Consider the following 12,872-nt stretch of genomic DNA (forward strand, 5'->3'; position numbering starts at 1 on the left):
CGGCAAACAGCCGATCTATAAATGAATGCGATGCACCGGTATCAAATAAAGTACGAACTCTAATGCCATTAAGTAAAATGATACCTGCAACCACATCCTCGGTTGCTGCCGCCTCCTCGATCTGAGCGGCATACAAACGCCCACTCGAGGCCTGTCGAGATCCCTCGCTCTGGCGCTGGACGGGTGGCCGTCCAGGCTGGTACTGTGTCGACGGAGTCCCATGGCTAGCGGCTGGTAGAGCTGGTGCCGATGCAGTCGACGGTGCCGGTGAAGAACATCTCGGGCACTCGGTCCGAAAGTAGCCTTCCTGGCCACATGGAAATACCTCCCTCCCCGCTGCGGGCACTGCGGTGGAATGTGGGGACCACCACAGATCACGCACTGGGGAGGTCAGCATCGGTCAGAACCTCCACGGTGGGTCGCCGAGCCACGTCCACGCTGCTGGCTCCTAGGATGCTTCGGCGGCCTCCTAGAGTGCGTCTGGCTCGCACCCTCAGCCGTAGGCCTCTTAGCCTTACCCTTGTCCATAGCCTCTCGCCGCTCCTGGACGTCTGCCGCACCGCTCTCCACGATGAGCGTGCGATCCACCACCTCCCGGTAGGTTTGGAGGTTAGAGGATTGCACAAACCGGAAGATCGACGGTCGCAACCCTCGCTCGAAGATGCGGGCCTTATCCTCGTCATCCCGCACGACGAAAGGCACACAGTGTAGAAGCCGAGAAAACTCCCGCTCGTACTCGGCAACTGTCCTGTCTCCCTGGCGCAAGCTGCGCAAGCTGCGCAAGTCCTGCTCCATCTTCCTCTTGACGCTGGTCGAGCAATAGTGCGCCAACAGAAGCTCCTTGAACTTCTTCCACGAGATAGCCGTCAAATCAATGCTGGGGTTCTCCTGGAGATCCAACCACAAGCGGTAGGCCTCGCCGTCCAAATGGTGTGTGACGAGCCAAACTCGATCTCTCTCCTCCACAAAGGTGTCACAGAAGAGCTTCTCCATATGCATCAACCACTTCTCCATAATCCAGTGGTTGACCTTCTCGCCATCGAAGATCCGGGGACTGCACCTCCTAAACTCGTTGAGGCGCTCCATCAGTCGGTCCCGCTCCGCTTACGATCAACTCTAAGCTCAATCAATAAGCAACATAGGCTAAGGTGGAGAAAAACTCACCTAGGTGAAAAAATTCTCTCTCAAGCTCCAAATAGGAGTTAGAGTTCTTCAAATCCAACCTAAATGAAGGTCCTAAACCCATCAATTAGGTTTCAAAGCCCTCAAATCAAAAATTCCCAAAATAAACCCTAAATCTCAAAATCTAGGGTTTCATCAAGTAAAATCTAGAAAAACTTGTATTAAATGAAAAATATAAGCTACCAACCTCAAGAGAAGCTCTAATCCAAGCTCTAAACCAAGTAGGGTTGGAGTTTAATCCTCCACAAGGCTCCAACTGCAAGCTCCAAGCCACGAAAGGTGAGAAATGAGGGGAAGATGATGCTCTAAGGCCTCCAAGCAAGCTCCTCTCCTTCTCCTTCTTCTTCCTCTTCTTCTCCTTCTCTTTCTCTCTCTAAAGTGAGTATGAAGGGGAGAAATGAGAGTGAGAGGAAGAGAAAAGACCATATAAGCCAACCCAAGTAACAAAATCCACTTAGGTTCCTCAACAATCAAAACAGTGCACAGCTCGGTCTGGGCAGTTTTCGCCCAGAGGGACCGGTCTCTNGACCGGTCCCCGAGAGCAACTTCTGCCCAATGATGCCATTTGCCTCATTTGCTCTCGCGGACTCAACTCCAAGGTACTCTTCGTGCTTTGGACATTCTCAACTCCCACAAAGGGTTTACTTTCGACAATCAGTCGATCCTGGATGAAGTACAATCCTCGTATTTCGAGAATTCACTTCCTTACACCTCAAGTCTACCGCAACACTGTTCTGAGGGGACCGGTCTCTCCCACCAGGAACCGGTCCTCGAGAGTGAAAACTCTCAGGACTAAGCTAAAATTTCAAAAATTAAACTTTTAGGCCAGAATACCATCTACGACCTTCCATCAAGTGTGGAAAAGTTTGGAGTCCACATCAAACACTCGAACCTCGCAATTCGCACAGGTCCAGTGTGTTACAGCCAATTTTGCCCTTAACTTAAGGGCAAATAAGAAATGTTGATGACGGTAGAGGAGTATATTTGAAAAGATCAAAAATCAAAATAATTTTTGTATCCCTGACTTTAAGGGCAAATAAGAAAGTCGGTGATGGTGAAAGGGTATATTTGAAAGAGCAAAATAGTAATTTTACAAAGATAAGAAAGTTAATTAACAGATTTAACTCTATGGGTATATTAGAAATAGGTTGGAACGTAAAAAGTGTATTTTCAATATTAGCCTTCTAAGAGGAGTAAATCGGAAAGTTGGAAACCTTTCAGAGATATATAAGCAATTGCCCCAAAATTTTATGGGGATAATTTTCATGCTATATGATCTCATCCACCATCTATTTATTCCGTGATCAATGCTAGTCTACATGATAGATAGTAGATAAGTCCATAACGCTTAAGATAGCTTCTTAAATACCAACTGTCCCAAAGCGTTATGGACTTATCTACTATCTTTCATGTAGATAAGTATTGATCATAGAATAAATAGATGGTGGATGAGATCATATAGCATGGAAATTATCCCCATAAAATTTTCGTGTTCCAAAGCGTTATGCTATTTGTCTAAAGGTTTAAGATAGCTTCTTAAATACCAACTGTCCCTAGTGTAGATAGTAAAGGATTTGAAGTTTTCGTGTTCAACGTTTTAAATTTGAAGCCTATTTTTTTATATTTTAGGCTAAATTTAATTTTTTTAAAAGTGAACACAAAGATAATATACTACTTTTCTCTTAAAAAACAACCACTAGTCGATATAAAATTATTATATATGCGCACACAAAAAGGAACAATCCTATAAAAGAAGAGAGAATAAACAAGAAAAAGAATACATATAAAAGATAATAGTGATGATACAGAAAGAGAATTTCAAATGGGAAACCTAATTTTCTTTATATTTAGCTAAATTTATTTTTTTCAAAAAATAAACGAAACGGATAGTATACTATTTTTTTTCTATAAAACAATCACCGATAATATTAAATTATTTTAGAAAAAATTTCAAATACCACCAATGTGGTTTCACACTTTCTCACTTTAGTACCCTGTGGTTTAAAGTGTATCAATTTAGTGCTCTCTGATTTTATTTTTATCTTTTTATTATCGAATTCCACTAATTGTTGACAAAAGTAAAACTAAAAGGTACTAAAATGAATATTAGATAAACTTAGGTGGAATATTTGAAGTTTTTTTTGTATATAATTTAACGAAATATTAACGAAAAAGCTGACGAATAAATAAAAATGAAGCCACGTGATAGTAACTTGACACATTTTAAATTATATAATATTAAAATAAAAAAGTGCGAAATTATAGAGTCGGTGTTTGAAGTAAATGCCAACACATCAAAGAGATCAGAATGATTCTATATAAGAAGAGAGAATAAACTAGAAAAAGAATAAATATAAAAGCTAACTAGTGATGGCCAGAAAGAGAGAGAGAGAGAGAGAGAGAGAGAGAGAGAGAATTAAAGCTGGAAAGTAAAAGAAAGCCCAGATCATGGAGGGAGTGGTGGTGGTGGTGGTGGTGGTGGAAGAGGGGTCCCCTGCAGGGCAAAAAGGTCCGCTTTTAAGTGTGGTCTCCTCTGCTCTCCCCTACAAATACCACCACATCCCCCTCGTTCTCCTTAGAACCAAAGGCACGCCAAAGGCTTAGGGAGCCCCTCTTCAGGAGAATAAGAGGCGTGCTGTAAGGTTCTCTCTCTCTCTCTCTCTCTCTCTCTCTCTCTCTCTCTATACCACACCGGCGCATATAACCTCTTCCAATGTTCCTAGGCTTGTTGATGTGTTCCTAATTGGTTGAGGTGAACTTCAGCTCCATCTTCTGAGACTTCATTTGAAGCTACCTTGCTAACACTAAAGCAGCTAGCCTTACAACGTACCATCTTCTTTCTCTCTTATTTCTACCAGTGAGGTAAAAACGGTGCTTGTCCGATCGATCGTATCGTTACGTACTAATTAAGACGTGATCGTTCCAGAAGATGTCAGCGGCCGTGTACAGAAGCCCGGCCGCGGCCGCGTTCCAGCTGCCTAGCTGGTTTGCTCCTGCCGTTCCCGCCGAGAAGGACGAGGACCGGCCCGGGCAATTAGACATATGGAACTCCATCCAGGCCGAGAAGAAGGCCAAGGCAGCTGCAGCATCTGCCGATGGCCCTCCGCCTTATGTCCACCCCCTCGTCCGCCGCTCCTCCCGCCTGATGAGCCAGAAGAGCCTCGAGGTCTGCACCGAGGCGCTCGGCTCGGAGTCCGGCTCCGATGTCGTCGGCTTCTCCTCCTTCCTCTCCGACAACATGGCCTGCCGGTCATTTACTCTGGAAACGGAATGTACGGAGAAGAATTTGGCATCAGAGTCGCTGCTGCATGAGGCAGCAAAGACGGAAGATAGGGAAGCAGAAGCGAAGGAGCTCAAGTCGGTGAACTACCACTGCTCAGGGAGCAGGCGCTTGCCGCCGCGGTCCTTTCCCCCACCGCTGCCTTCCATCTCGCGGCGCGATGGGCAGCCCTGCCTCAAGATGCGTCCCCACCGCCGCGACGGCCGCCTCATTGTCGAGGCTGTCCCGGTCCCCTCCCACAACTACCTTCACGCCCAGCGCCAGCATGGCTGCCTGCGCCTCTCGTTCATCGACACCTCCGCCGCCGTCCAAGGAACATGCCGTGATCAACGTGGCGCTGTCCAAGTCGTGGAGGACCCATCAAATCAAGAATCGGCCGCATTACAGGCAAAGCAAGGTGAAGAGAAAGAAGTAGGAAATGAGCAGGAGGAGAAGAATTATGATGAGGAGGAAGAGTTGGAGGAAGAAGAGGAGGAAGTGGAAGTGGTGGACAGGGGGACGGTAATAGAGGTGAAGGTGACCACACAACCACAGCAGCAGAGCGGCGGCGGCAGCGGCACTGCCGCGAAGGTGCACCGCTCGTCGGTCGTCATCAACAAGTTCGTGGGCGGGGCACCGTTGACCGACCAGTCCGCATGGTCAACGCATTCAACGGATGAGTCCCAAAAAGACGATGGAAAAGAAGAGAAGATCAAGAACTGCCACGTTGGCTACACCACGACGACGGCGGCGGCAGCAGTGGCTGCAGCGGCCACGTCATCTGTGGGCTACGACTGGTGCGGAAAAGGGAGCCCACTGGCTACGGGGGATGGGGATGGGTGCGAGGTGGCGACGACGGAGGCGAAGATGCTGTTCACGACGACATCGAGGGCCAGACGGAGCAAAGAGGAGCTGCTCCGGCACATGAGGCGGTGCAACCAGCTACGGCGGCGGCCGCTTTTCATCTGGGAGCCCTGCTGCATCGCCACCTCATCTTGAGACCTCACCAATTAATTCAGTTCGCGGGCCTTCGCTGATTATTTATCCTTTTAATAATTTACGTCATTGCCATCGGGTGACCCTCAACGGATCTCTAATATATATTTATTATTATATATAATTGTTCTTCGTGCACGTGCGAGCTGTGATTCGCCGCTCTTCCGTTTGGTGCGTGATGATGATAAAATTATATAACTAATAATAGTGGGATTTGACTGTTTGAGTAAGAGTTGACTAATGAGAGAATGTTTAATTTCCGCTCTAAAGCGTGGCGATAAAAATATCTTATGGTATCTTTTATCCTTTCTAGAAGATTCGACGAACGGAGGAAACTACCCGAATTAACAATCAATTGAATGAATTTTTTGTCGTTATATATATGCCCGTCTTCTCAAGCGGATAAACCATTTCCCTCACGTTGGACAACAAATTCGGTCGCCGAGGCCTAAATAATTTGCTCTGTTATTTTATATGCTGATTTCGCATGGACTCCCCCCTTAACTTGAGACGCGCGAATTCTAGTACTATCTTATGGAAAAATCAATCTTACACAGTGCAATCAATTGAAGAAATATTAGAATTAGATTCTTTCTCTTTTAACTGGAATTGTACTTTTCATCTCGGTACAATTGACAATGCCACAACATTATCTCTTCATCTCGAGATTATTCGCTATTGTCCTTGCTCACTAAGAAGATTGGCTCCATTATAATTTGTGCAACAATATAACGCTATCGTAAATGGTGATTGCACAATATTTTATTTATATTGTTGGCAAAGTTGCCATTTTGTGTATAAAAATCATGAATATATAATAAATTACAGTGAACAAGAAACTGACAACGAATAGAGACTTTTTCTGTTCTTTCAAAATGTTCTTTAGTATTGGAGCCATGTTCTTGAGAGGACCGGGAATTTTTGTTTTTAAGAGTCCACAAGTACGATCTATATAAACTTTGAATTGTGAAGACAAAAATTGTACGGCAGGGGCCTCTGCGTTTTGCGCGAGCGGTGGCGTGCGGGCGAGCGGGCGCGAGCGGTGCGGGCGGGCGAGCCGACTCGGGCGGGCAAGGGCGCCGGCGCAGGCGGCCGAGCGTGCGGACGCTGGCGCGGGCGAGCGCGAGCAGGCGCCGAGCGCGGGCAGGCGCGGGCTCCGGCGGGCGGGGGCGCGCGGCTTCGGTGGGGCCCTCGGCGCGAGCGTGCGGCGCGGGCGAAGGCGCGAGCGGGCGAGCCGGGGCTGCCTCTCTCTCTCTCTCTCTCTCTCTCTCTATACCACACCGGCGCATATAACCTCTTCCAATGTTCCTAGGCTTGTTGATGTGTTCCTAATTGGTTGAGGTGAACTTCAGCTCCATCTTCTGAGACTTCATTTGAAGCTACCTTGCTAACACTAAAGCAGCTAGCCTTACAACGTACCATCTTCTTTCTCTCTTATTTCTACCAGTGAGGTAAAAACGGTGCTTGTCCGATCGATCGTATCGTTACGTACTAATTAAGACGTGATCGTTCCAGAAGATGTCAGCGGCCGTGTACAGAAGCCCGGCCGCGGCCGCGTTCCAGCTGCCTAGCTGGTTTGCTCCTGCCGTTCCCGCCGAGAAGGACGAGGACCGGCCCGGGCAATTAGACATATGGAACTCCATCCAGGCCGAGAAGAAGGCCAAGGCAGCTGCAGCATCTGCCGATGGCCCTCCGCCTTATGTCCACCCCCTCGTCCGCCGCTCCTCCAGCCTGATGAGCCAGAAGAGCCTCGAGGTCTGCACCGAGGCGCTCGGCTCGGAGTCCGGCTCCGATGTCGTCGGCTTCTCCTCCTTCCTCTCCGACAACATGGCCTGCCGGTCATTTACTCTGGAAACGGAATGTACGGAGAAGAATTTGGCATCAGAGTCGCTGCTGCATGAGGCAGCAAAGACGGAAGATAGGGAAGCAGAAGCGAAGGAGCTCAAGTCGGTGAACTACCACTGCTCAGGGAGCAGGCGCTTGCCGCCGCGGTCCTTTNTCTCTCTCTCTCTCTCTCTCTCACAGAGACTCACCCTTGCCCTCTCCCATATCTATCTCTCTCTCTTATTCTTCTCTTTCTCCCATACTCACTTCCTCAATAATCTCTTCTTCTTCATCCTCTGACTCCGTCCCAGCCCATCCCTCCTCGCTCCTTCCGCTGCGTAGCATCGCCTCCACCGCCTCGCCGCTGTCGGCCTCTTGTGGAAGAAGCTCCATCTACACGACTGGGTCGTCGCAACAGCCTTTCTCTCCTCTTCCTGTCGTCAACGCCACCTCTGTTAGAGGCATGGCTCCACATTGGAATAAAAGAACTTTTCAATTTGACAAGTTTTTTATTTCTATTTATTGGTAAGAAATTGAAGCTTTATTTGCTGTTGATTCAAAATTTTAATTTTTTCCCCTATTTTATTTTGATTTTTTTTCCTATTTTGTGAGTTATGCTAAAAGAAGTGTACAAAGGAGGTAGTATAATTTACATCGTCTTTCAGATTTTAGAAAAACCCCTTTCTCTCCATCTCTTCTTCTTTTTACTAGCCCTTCATTCATTTTTCTCTTTGACATTTTCGCAATTGTTTGGATTGATGCACATTCCTCTTTCTTTCTGTACAGACATCGTCTCCCACATAATATTAAATGAAGAATTGCAATACAGAATGTTTCTTGTGGCTTAGATGGTGTTTATGTGTTGAGATAATATGGAATGTGAAACCTAAACAGTGATAGAGAATCATCCTGATTGTTGAGGCGAAGGAGCGGCAGCAGTGCAACAAGCTCTAATGGAGAAATTCTTTTATTTTCTTAACTTTTGGTATGTATTATAAATATTTTTCTATTTCATATGATTTGTATAGTGTCAATTTTCTTTACAAATGAATTTTGAAAAATGACTTTGATTTAATCTCAATATTTCAGTAAAACTGTGTATAAGAAAGTTCACTAATAGCTAACTGCAATATCATTTTGTGACACCCCAATAGTCCCACATCGGATGGGAAAGGGGTTGTCATTGGGTTTATAATAGACCTAGACACTAGTAATAATAACTGGGCTTAAGCATTTTGGGCCGGTGGTTGGGCCTAACGAGTTATTGTTGCTAGTGGGCTGGGTCGTTACACATTCTTTCCCTCATTTCCTCTTTTTTCATTATTTACTGTATTTCCATATTGAGCTATTGTATAAGAATTACTATGCATTGAGCATATAAAGCCTACAATTTTGTTCTTAGATTTTACCGTACTCAATTGTATGTGTTTTATCAAGCTGATTCTTCATTTTAATTTAATTTTGTTGCTTAAACTCATAAAAATGTTGAAAATGAATGGTGCACTCATAAAAATGAATGCTTAAACTCAAAAAGAGTTATTTTATTTACAAATTTCTTCTACTATATTTCACATGGGCGCTTTCATCATTCACGTAGATTAAATTTGTAGAACTTATATTTCCAATTTATACCAAGAATTACTAAAAACTGATTAGGATATTATTGGGTGTTTTACTTTTATTTAGTACTTTGCTGGTATTATTATTATTATTGCTACTATTTCTATTTCTTTGTTATCTACTTCGTTGACCCCTCATTCTATTCTTCTTCTACTTTTATTGCTGCTGGTTCTCCTACAGTTTTTTTTTTTTTTTTTCGTCTGTTTTAAACAGAGAAAAGCAGCTAGAATCCACCAACATAAGGCAGAAAATTGTCTAGAATAGTTTCTCTTCATAGATATAAATTGATGCTGCAACGATGTGCTTCCAAGATGTACGCGGCATGCACAAAGCTGAGCTCAAAAAGGTCTTTCATTGTCCAGGTGAATTAATCTGAGCTTAGTCACCAAACTTTTGGTGAAAGTTTATTTAAACAATCAAACATTAATTTGTTCCAATTAAGGTTGCATATCTTAATTTTTATTTAATCAAACACTGCTCGAATTTTATCTTTTTTTTTTTTTTTCCTAATGAAGTAATGATGCGACAACAAAGTACTTTCATGCAGATTCTGCGGTGTAAACATCTTAAATAGAATACTCTCGAGAAACAGTTGCGCCCCCCAATGGGTCGAATTGAAGATAGCAATCCGTGGCAGGAGATATCACGGAGTGGAGGTCGATCTTCAAGTGAGCTTGGATGAGGAGGTCATGCAATGAGGATCCAAATGGCGCGAGCACTTTGAAGCTCTCAAGGCACAAATGCGCGAAATAAATGATAAGATGTGACACTTTACCGAATTAATTATAAGTTTTATTTTGATATATAAGCTATTGTTCTTGCTGGATATCTGGAACTGGGAATGGAATTTAGGAAGCCGTCCAAATGGCGCGAGGACTCTGAAGCTTTCAAGGCACAAATGCGTGAAATAAACGATAAGAAGTGACACTTTACAAATTAATTATAAGTTTTATATTGATATATAAGCTATTGTTCTTGCTAGATATCTGGAACTGGGAATGGAATTCAGGTGGCTGTCCAAATGGCGCGAGGACTCTGAAGCTCTCAAGGCACAAATGCGCAAAATAAACGATAAGATGTGACACTTTACCAAATTAATCATCCGTTTTATATAGATATATAAGCTATTGTTCTTGCTAGATATCTGGAATTGGGAATGGATGGCTTCTTGATTTTTTGTCGTACGGCTCCCTCCTTGCTTGCTTCCTCTTTAATTGTGCATTCTCATATGAAGGCCCTAATGGTTATAAATACTGCTTTTGTGGTAAGTTCACTCTTTTCTTCCTTCCGCTATTTCGTTTTCTTTCTTCTTTGTTTGGTCTGCCTCTTTCCAACTCGGTGCTTGCTCCGCTTTATTTCTGTCGCACCTTTGATCCTATTGAAATGTTAATGCAGTTGGAATCCGATGTTCCAAAGCACTCCCTTAGTATTGTGTTGCGATCATTTTAAAAATTAGCTTCCTTTTAAAGCTTTACAAATGTTGCACTTTTTTCACATATTTATAGGATTAAATTTTGTGTGTAAAATTAATAGATTCTAAATTTTACATAAGATAATTACATTTTTTTTCAAAGGATTTTATTTTGAATGTTAAATTCATTGTTTTTAAATTTACATAAAACTTTTTACATTGGTTTTTATGATCTGATTTTACAAAAAAAATAAAAGTGAGAATTGCTAAATTTAGATATAGTACAGAATTTAAATTCATGTTGCCATGATTTTGTAATAAGCGTGTGCGACATCACAAAGATTCGGGTTTGTTAATTTGGTTCCATTCCAGATTTTCTACTGTTTTTAAGAGCTTGCAATATATATATATTATCTATCTCCATCGGTTTACAACCTTTAATTTTCTTTTCTTTTTTCTGTTTTTTTTCTGCCTGATTAAATTAATAAATAAAAGCCTCATCCAAAACCTATATATATATATATATATATATATATATATATATATATATCCACGTAATTAACTACACCTGGGCATCATCATCATCATCATCATCATCATTACAAAGTAAATGTATAATCACATCCAGTTACGTACACCAAGAGATTAATTAAAAAGCACAGGAACTACAATTCAGCATCTATGATCAAATCAATTAATTACATTATTATATTGTTAATGACCTAAGTTTGATCCAATAAGAGACTTCATTGAAGGAGTGAAGAACAGGTGATTCATATATTTTTTCTCTCTTAATTTTCATATAGCTAAGTCTGATTAAACCAAGAGAATCAAATATTATCAGATGCTAACTCTATGCTTATTGGATTGCCCCGTGCCAAAGTAATCCGCAAATTAGCAGAGGAAGTCTTCTCAATCGTTGGACGAGATCCTTTAATTGAGGTCATTTTTTTTTTTCCCTTCAACAAAGAGAAAAAGATCATTTTCATCATACTCTTTTGTCAGCAATAGTGAAGCGAACAATTTTCTGTTGTTTTTCATTGTTGGCATATGTAAGTGTTTTCTTTCCATATAAGTTCAGTTATGGTTGGCGATTCCAAATATTGATTGCACTGTCTATGTTTTAGGTAGCTATTGCATTGGAAAAAGCTGCACTATCTGATGAGTATTTTATTAAGAGGAAGCTTTATCCCAATGTGGACTTCTATTCAGGCCTAATTTACAGGTACACATTAAAGACAAGTGTGTATATATCCTTTGAACCTATTGTATCAGGAGTTGACAAAATTGTTTTGGTGATTAGGGCAATGGGCTTCCCTACAGAATTCTTTCCTGTTCTGTTTGCCATCCCTAGAATGGCTGGATACTTAGCTCATTAGCGAGAATCACTTGATGATCCTGATACGAAGATCCTCTGACCTGGCTCTTGCAAGTTTGGACTATATATTATTATCCGATAATAAGTTATAATAATGGATATGCTATATCAATTTAAAATGTGACAGAATATTTTTATTCTCATATGTTTATCTGGAAGTAGCACAGTTTTGCAATAGTGGCACAACGTGCGAGCGGGCGGCACGAGCGCGGGTGCGAGCCAGCGCGGACACGAGCTCGCGCGGGGCNTTTTTTTTTTTTTTTGTAAACTTATAATTTGGCCCCCCAAGGCCATCTCTGGCTCCTTCTCCATCCTTTGCCTTCTCCCTGCCCCCTACCTCATCGGCTTCTACGTTACCTAGCGCCACCTCCACCGCTGGTGGGTTCAAAGAGGAAAAACCCTCTCGAAACATTTATTATGTCTATTCTACCGAAGCCTAAAGTTTTGGGTTGAAAGTTTTTCTCAAATGTTTTAATTAATACAATTTTCTTCAGGCAGAGGTCCTTTACAAGCTTATTGAGGATTGTGCTCGGCTTAAAGGAGATGTCTCAGAGATTGTTCTTGATCTCTGCCAGAAGATCTCAAACGGTTTCTTGGGTATAATGTTTGGGGTAGTCCAATTGCAATTTTGGCTGATGGACAAATCTGAATCTTATAAAATTCATAGAATTTACTTTATTTGTATGCTTTTACTTACGCTTTTGATTTTACGTATGGTTTTGCTATTGTTTTGCCAGTTGTTTAAAATTTTCTGTCTTTATGCGTTTTTATATTGATATTTTAATGCTTGCTATATTGGTTTATGAGGTAAGGCATTAATATTGTGGTGGGATTATTGCTGCGACTTTTTTTTTGGTAATTGCTGTTTTTTGTAATTGCTGAAAAAGTTTCGCAGGATGGCCGGACACATCGAGAGCTTTGTGATTGTGTTTCTATAAGAATTTTGTAGCCTTCTTGCGTTTTTTCCTTACAGGAATTTACCTTTGGGATCTTATATTGATTGATGATTGGGCTTTACTTATGTTTCCATGATTTGCTAGCTTTGATTTTAATGCTTTTTATAAGGCGATGATGATATAAAAATTTTGCTTATCTTTCGTATGCTGAAGTAGAGAAGTGGACTTTTAATAACACAATGATGATGCAAAACAATAATTGTCAGATGTTGTGGGTACTCTATTGATTTATTTACCGTTTATAAG

At 42.3% G+C, this 12,872-nt stretch overlaps 1 protein-coding gene and 1 long non-coding RNA gene across 11 annotated transcripts; both read left to right on the forward strand.

The window, feature by feature from the left end:
* Window positions 1–3,588: 3,588 nt before the first annotated feature.
* LOC109703955 lies at window positions 3,589–5,706 on the forward strand. Of its 6 annotated transcripts, none has more exons than XM_020224703.1 (2): window positions 3,589–4,008; window positions 4,109–5,706. In XM_020224703.1, exon 2 carries the CDS (start codon window positions 4,112–4,114, stop codon window positions 5,438–5,440), a length of 1,329 nt encoding a protein of 442 aa, XP_020080292.1. In that variant the 5' UTR covers window positions 3,589–4,008; window positions 4,109–4,111; the 3' UTR covers window positions 5,441–5,706. The 6 variants fall into 6 exon arrangements, with proteins under 6 accessions (XP_020080292.1, XP_020080293.1, XP_020080295.1 ...); XM_020224704.1 differs by having other exon boundaries at window positions 3,590–3,824; window positions 3,906–5,706; XM_020224706.1 differs by having other exon boundaries at window positions 3,590–3,824; window positions 4,041–5,706.
* A 1,744-nt stretch (window positions 5,707–7,450) lies between these two features.
* Window positions 7,451–12,395, forward strand: LOC109703957. 5 transcript variants are annotated; one of them, XR_002214070.1, is made up of 8 exons: window positions 7,451–7,786; window positions 8,048–8,246; window positions 9,095–9,243; window positions 9,429–10,145; window positions 11,099–11,234; window positions 11,420–11,517; window positions 11,596–12,048; window positions 12,165–12,395. It is a non-coding gene; the product is annotated as an uncharacterized LOC109703957 (long non-coding RNA). The 5 variants fall into 5 exon arrangements; XR_002214072.1 differs by having other exon boundaries at window positions 11,137–11,234; XR_002214073.1 differs by having other exon boundaries at window positions 11,176–11,234.
* Window positions 12,396–12,872: the final 477 nt, after the last annotated feature.

This window comes from Ananas comosus, unplaced genomic scaffold (genome assembly GCF_001540865.1).
Source record: "Ananas comosus cultivar F153 unplaced genomic scaffold, ASM154086v1, whole genome shotgun sequence".
Lineage (NCBI taxonomy): Eukaryota > Viridiplantae > Streptophyta > Magnoliopsida > Poales > Bromeliaceae > Ananas > Ananas comosus.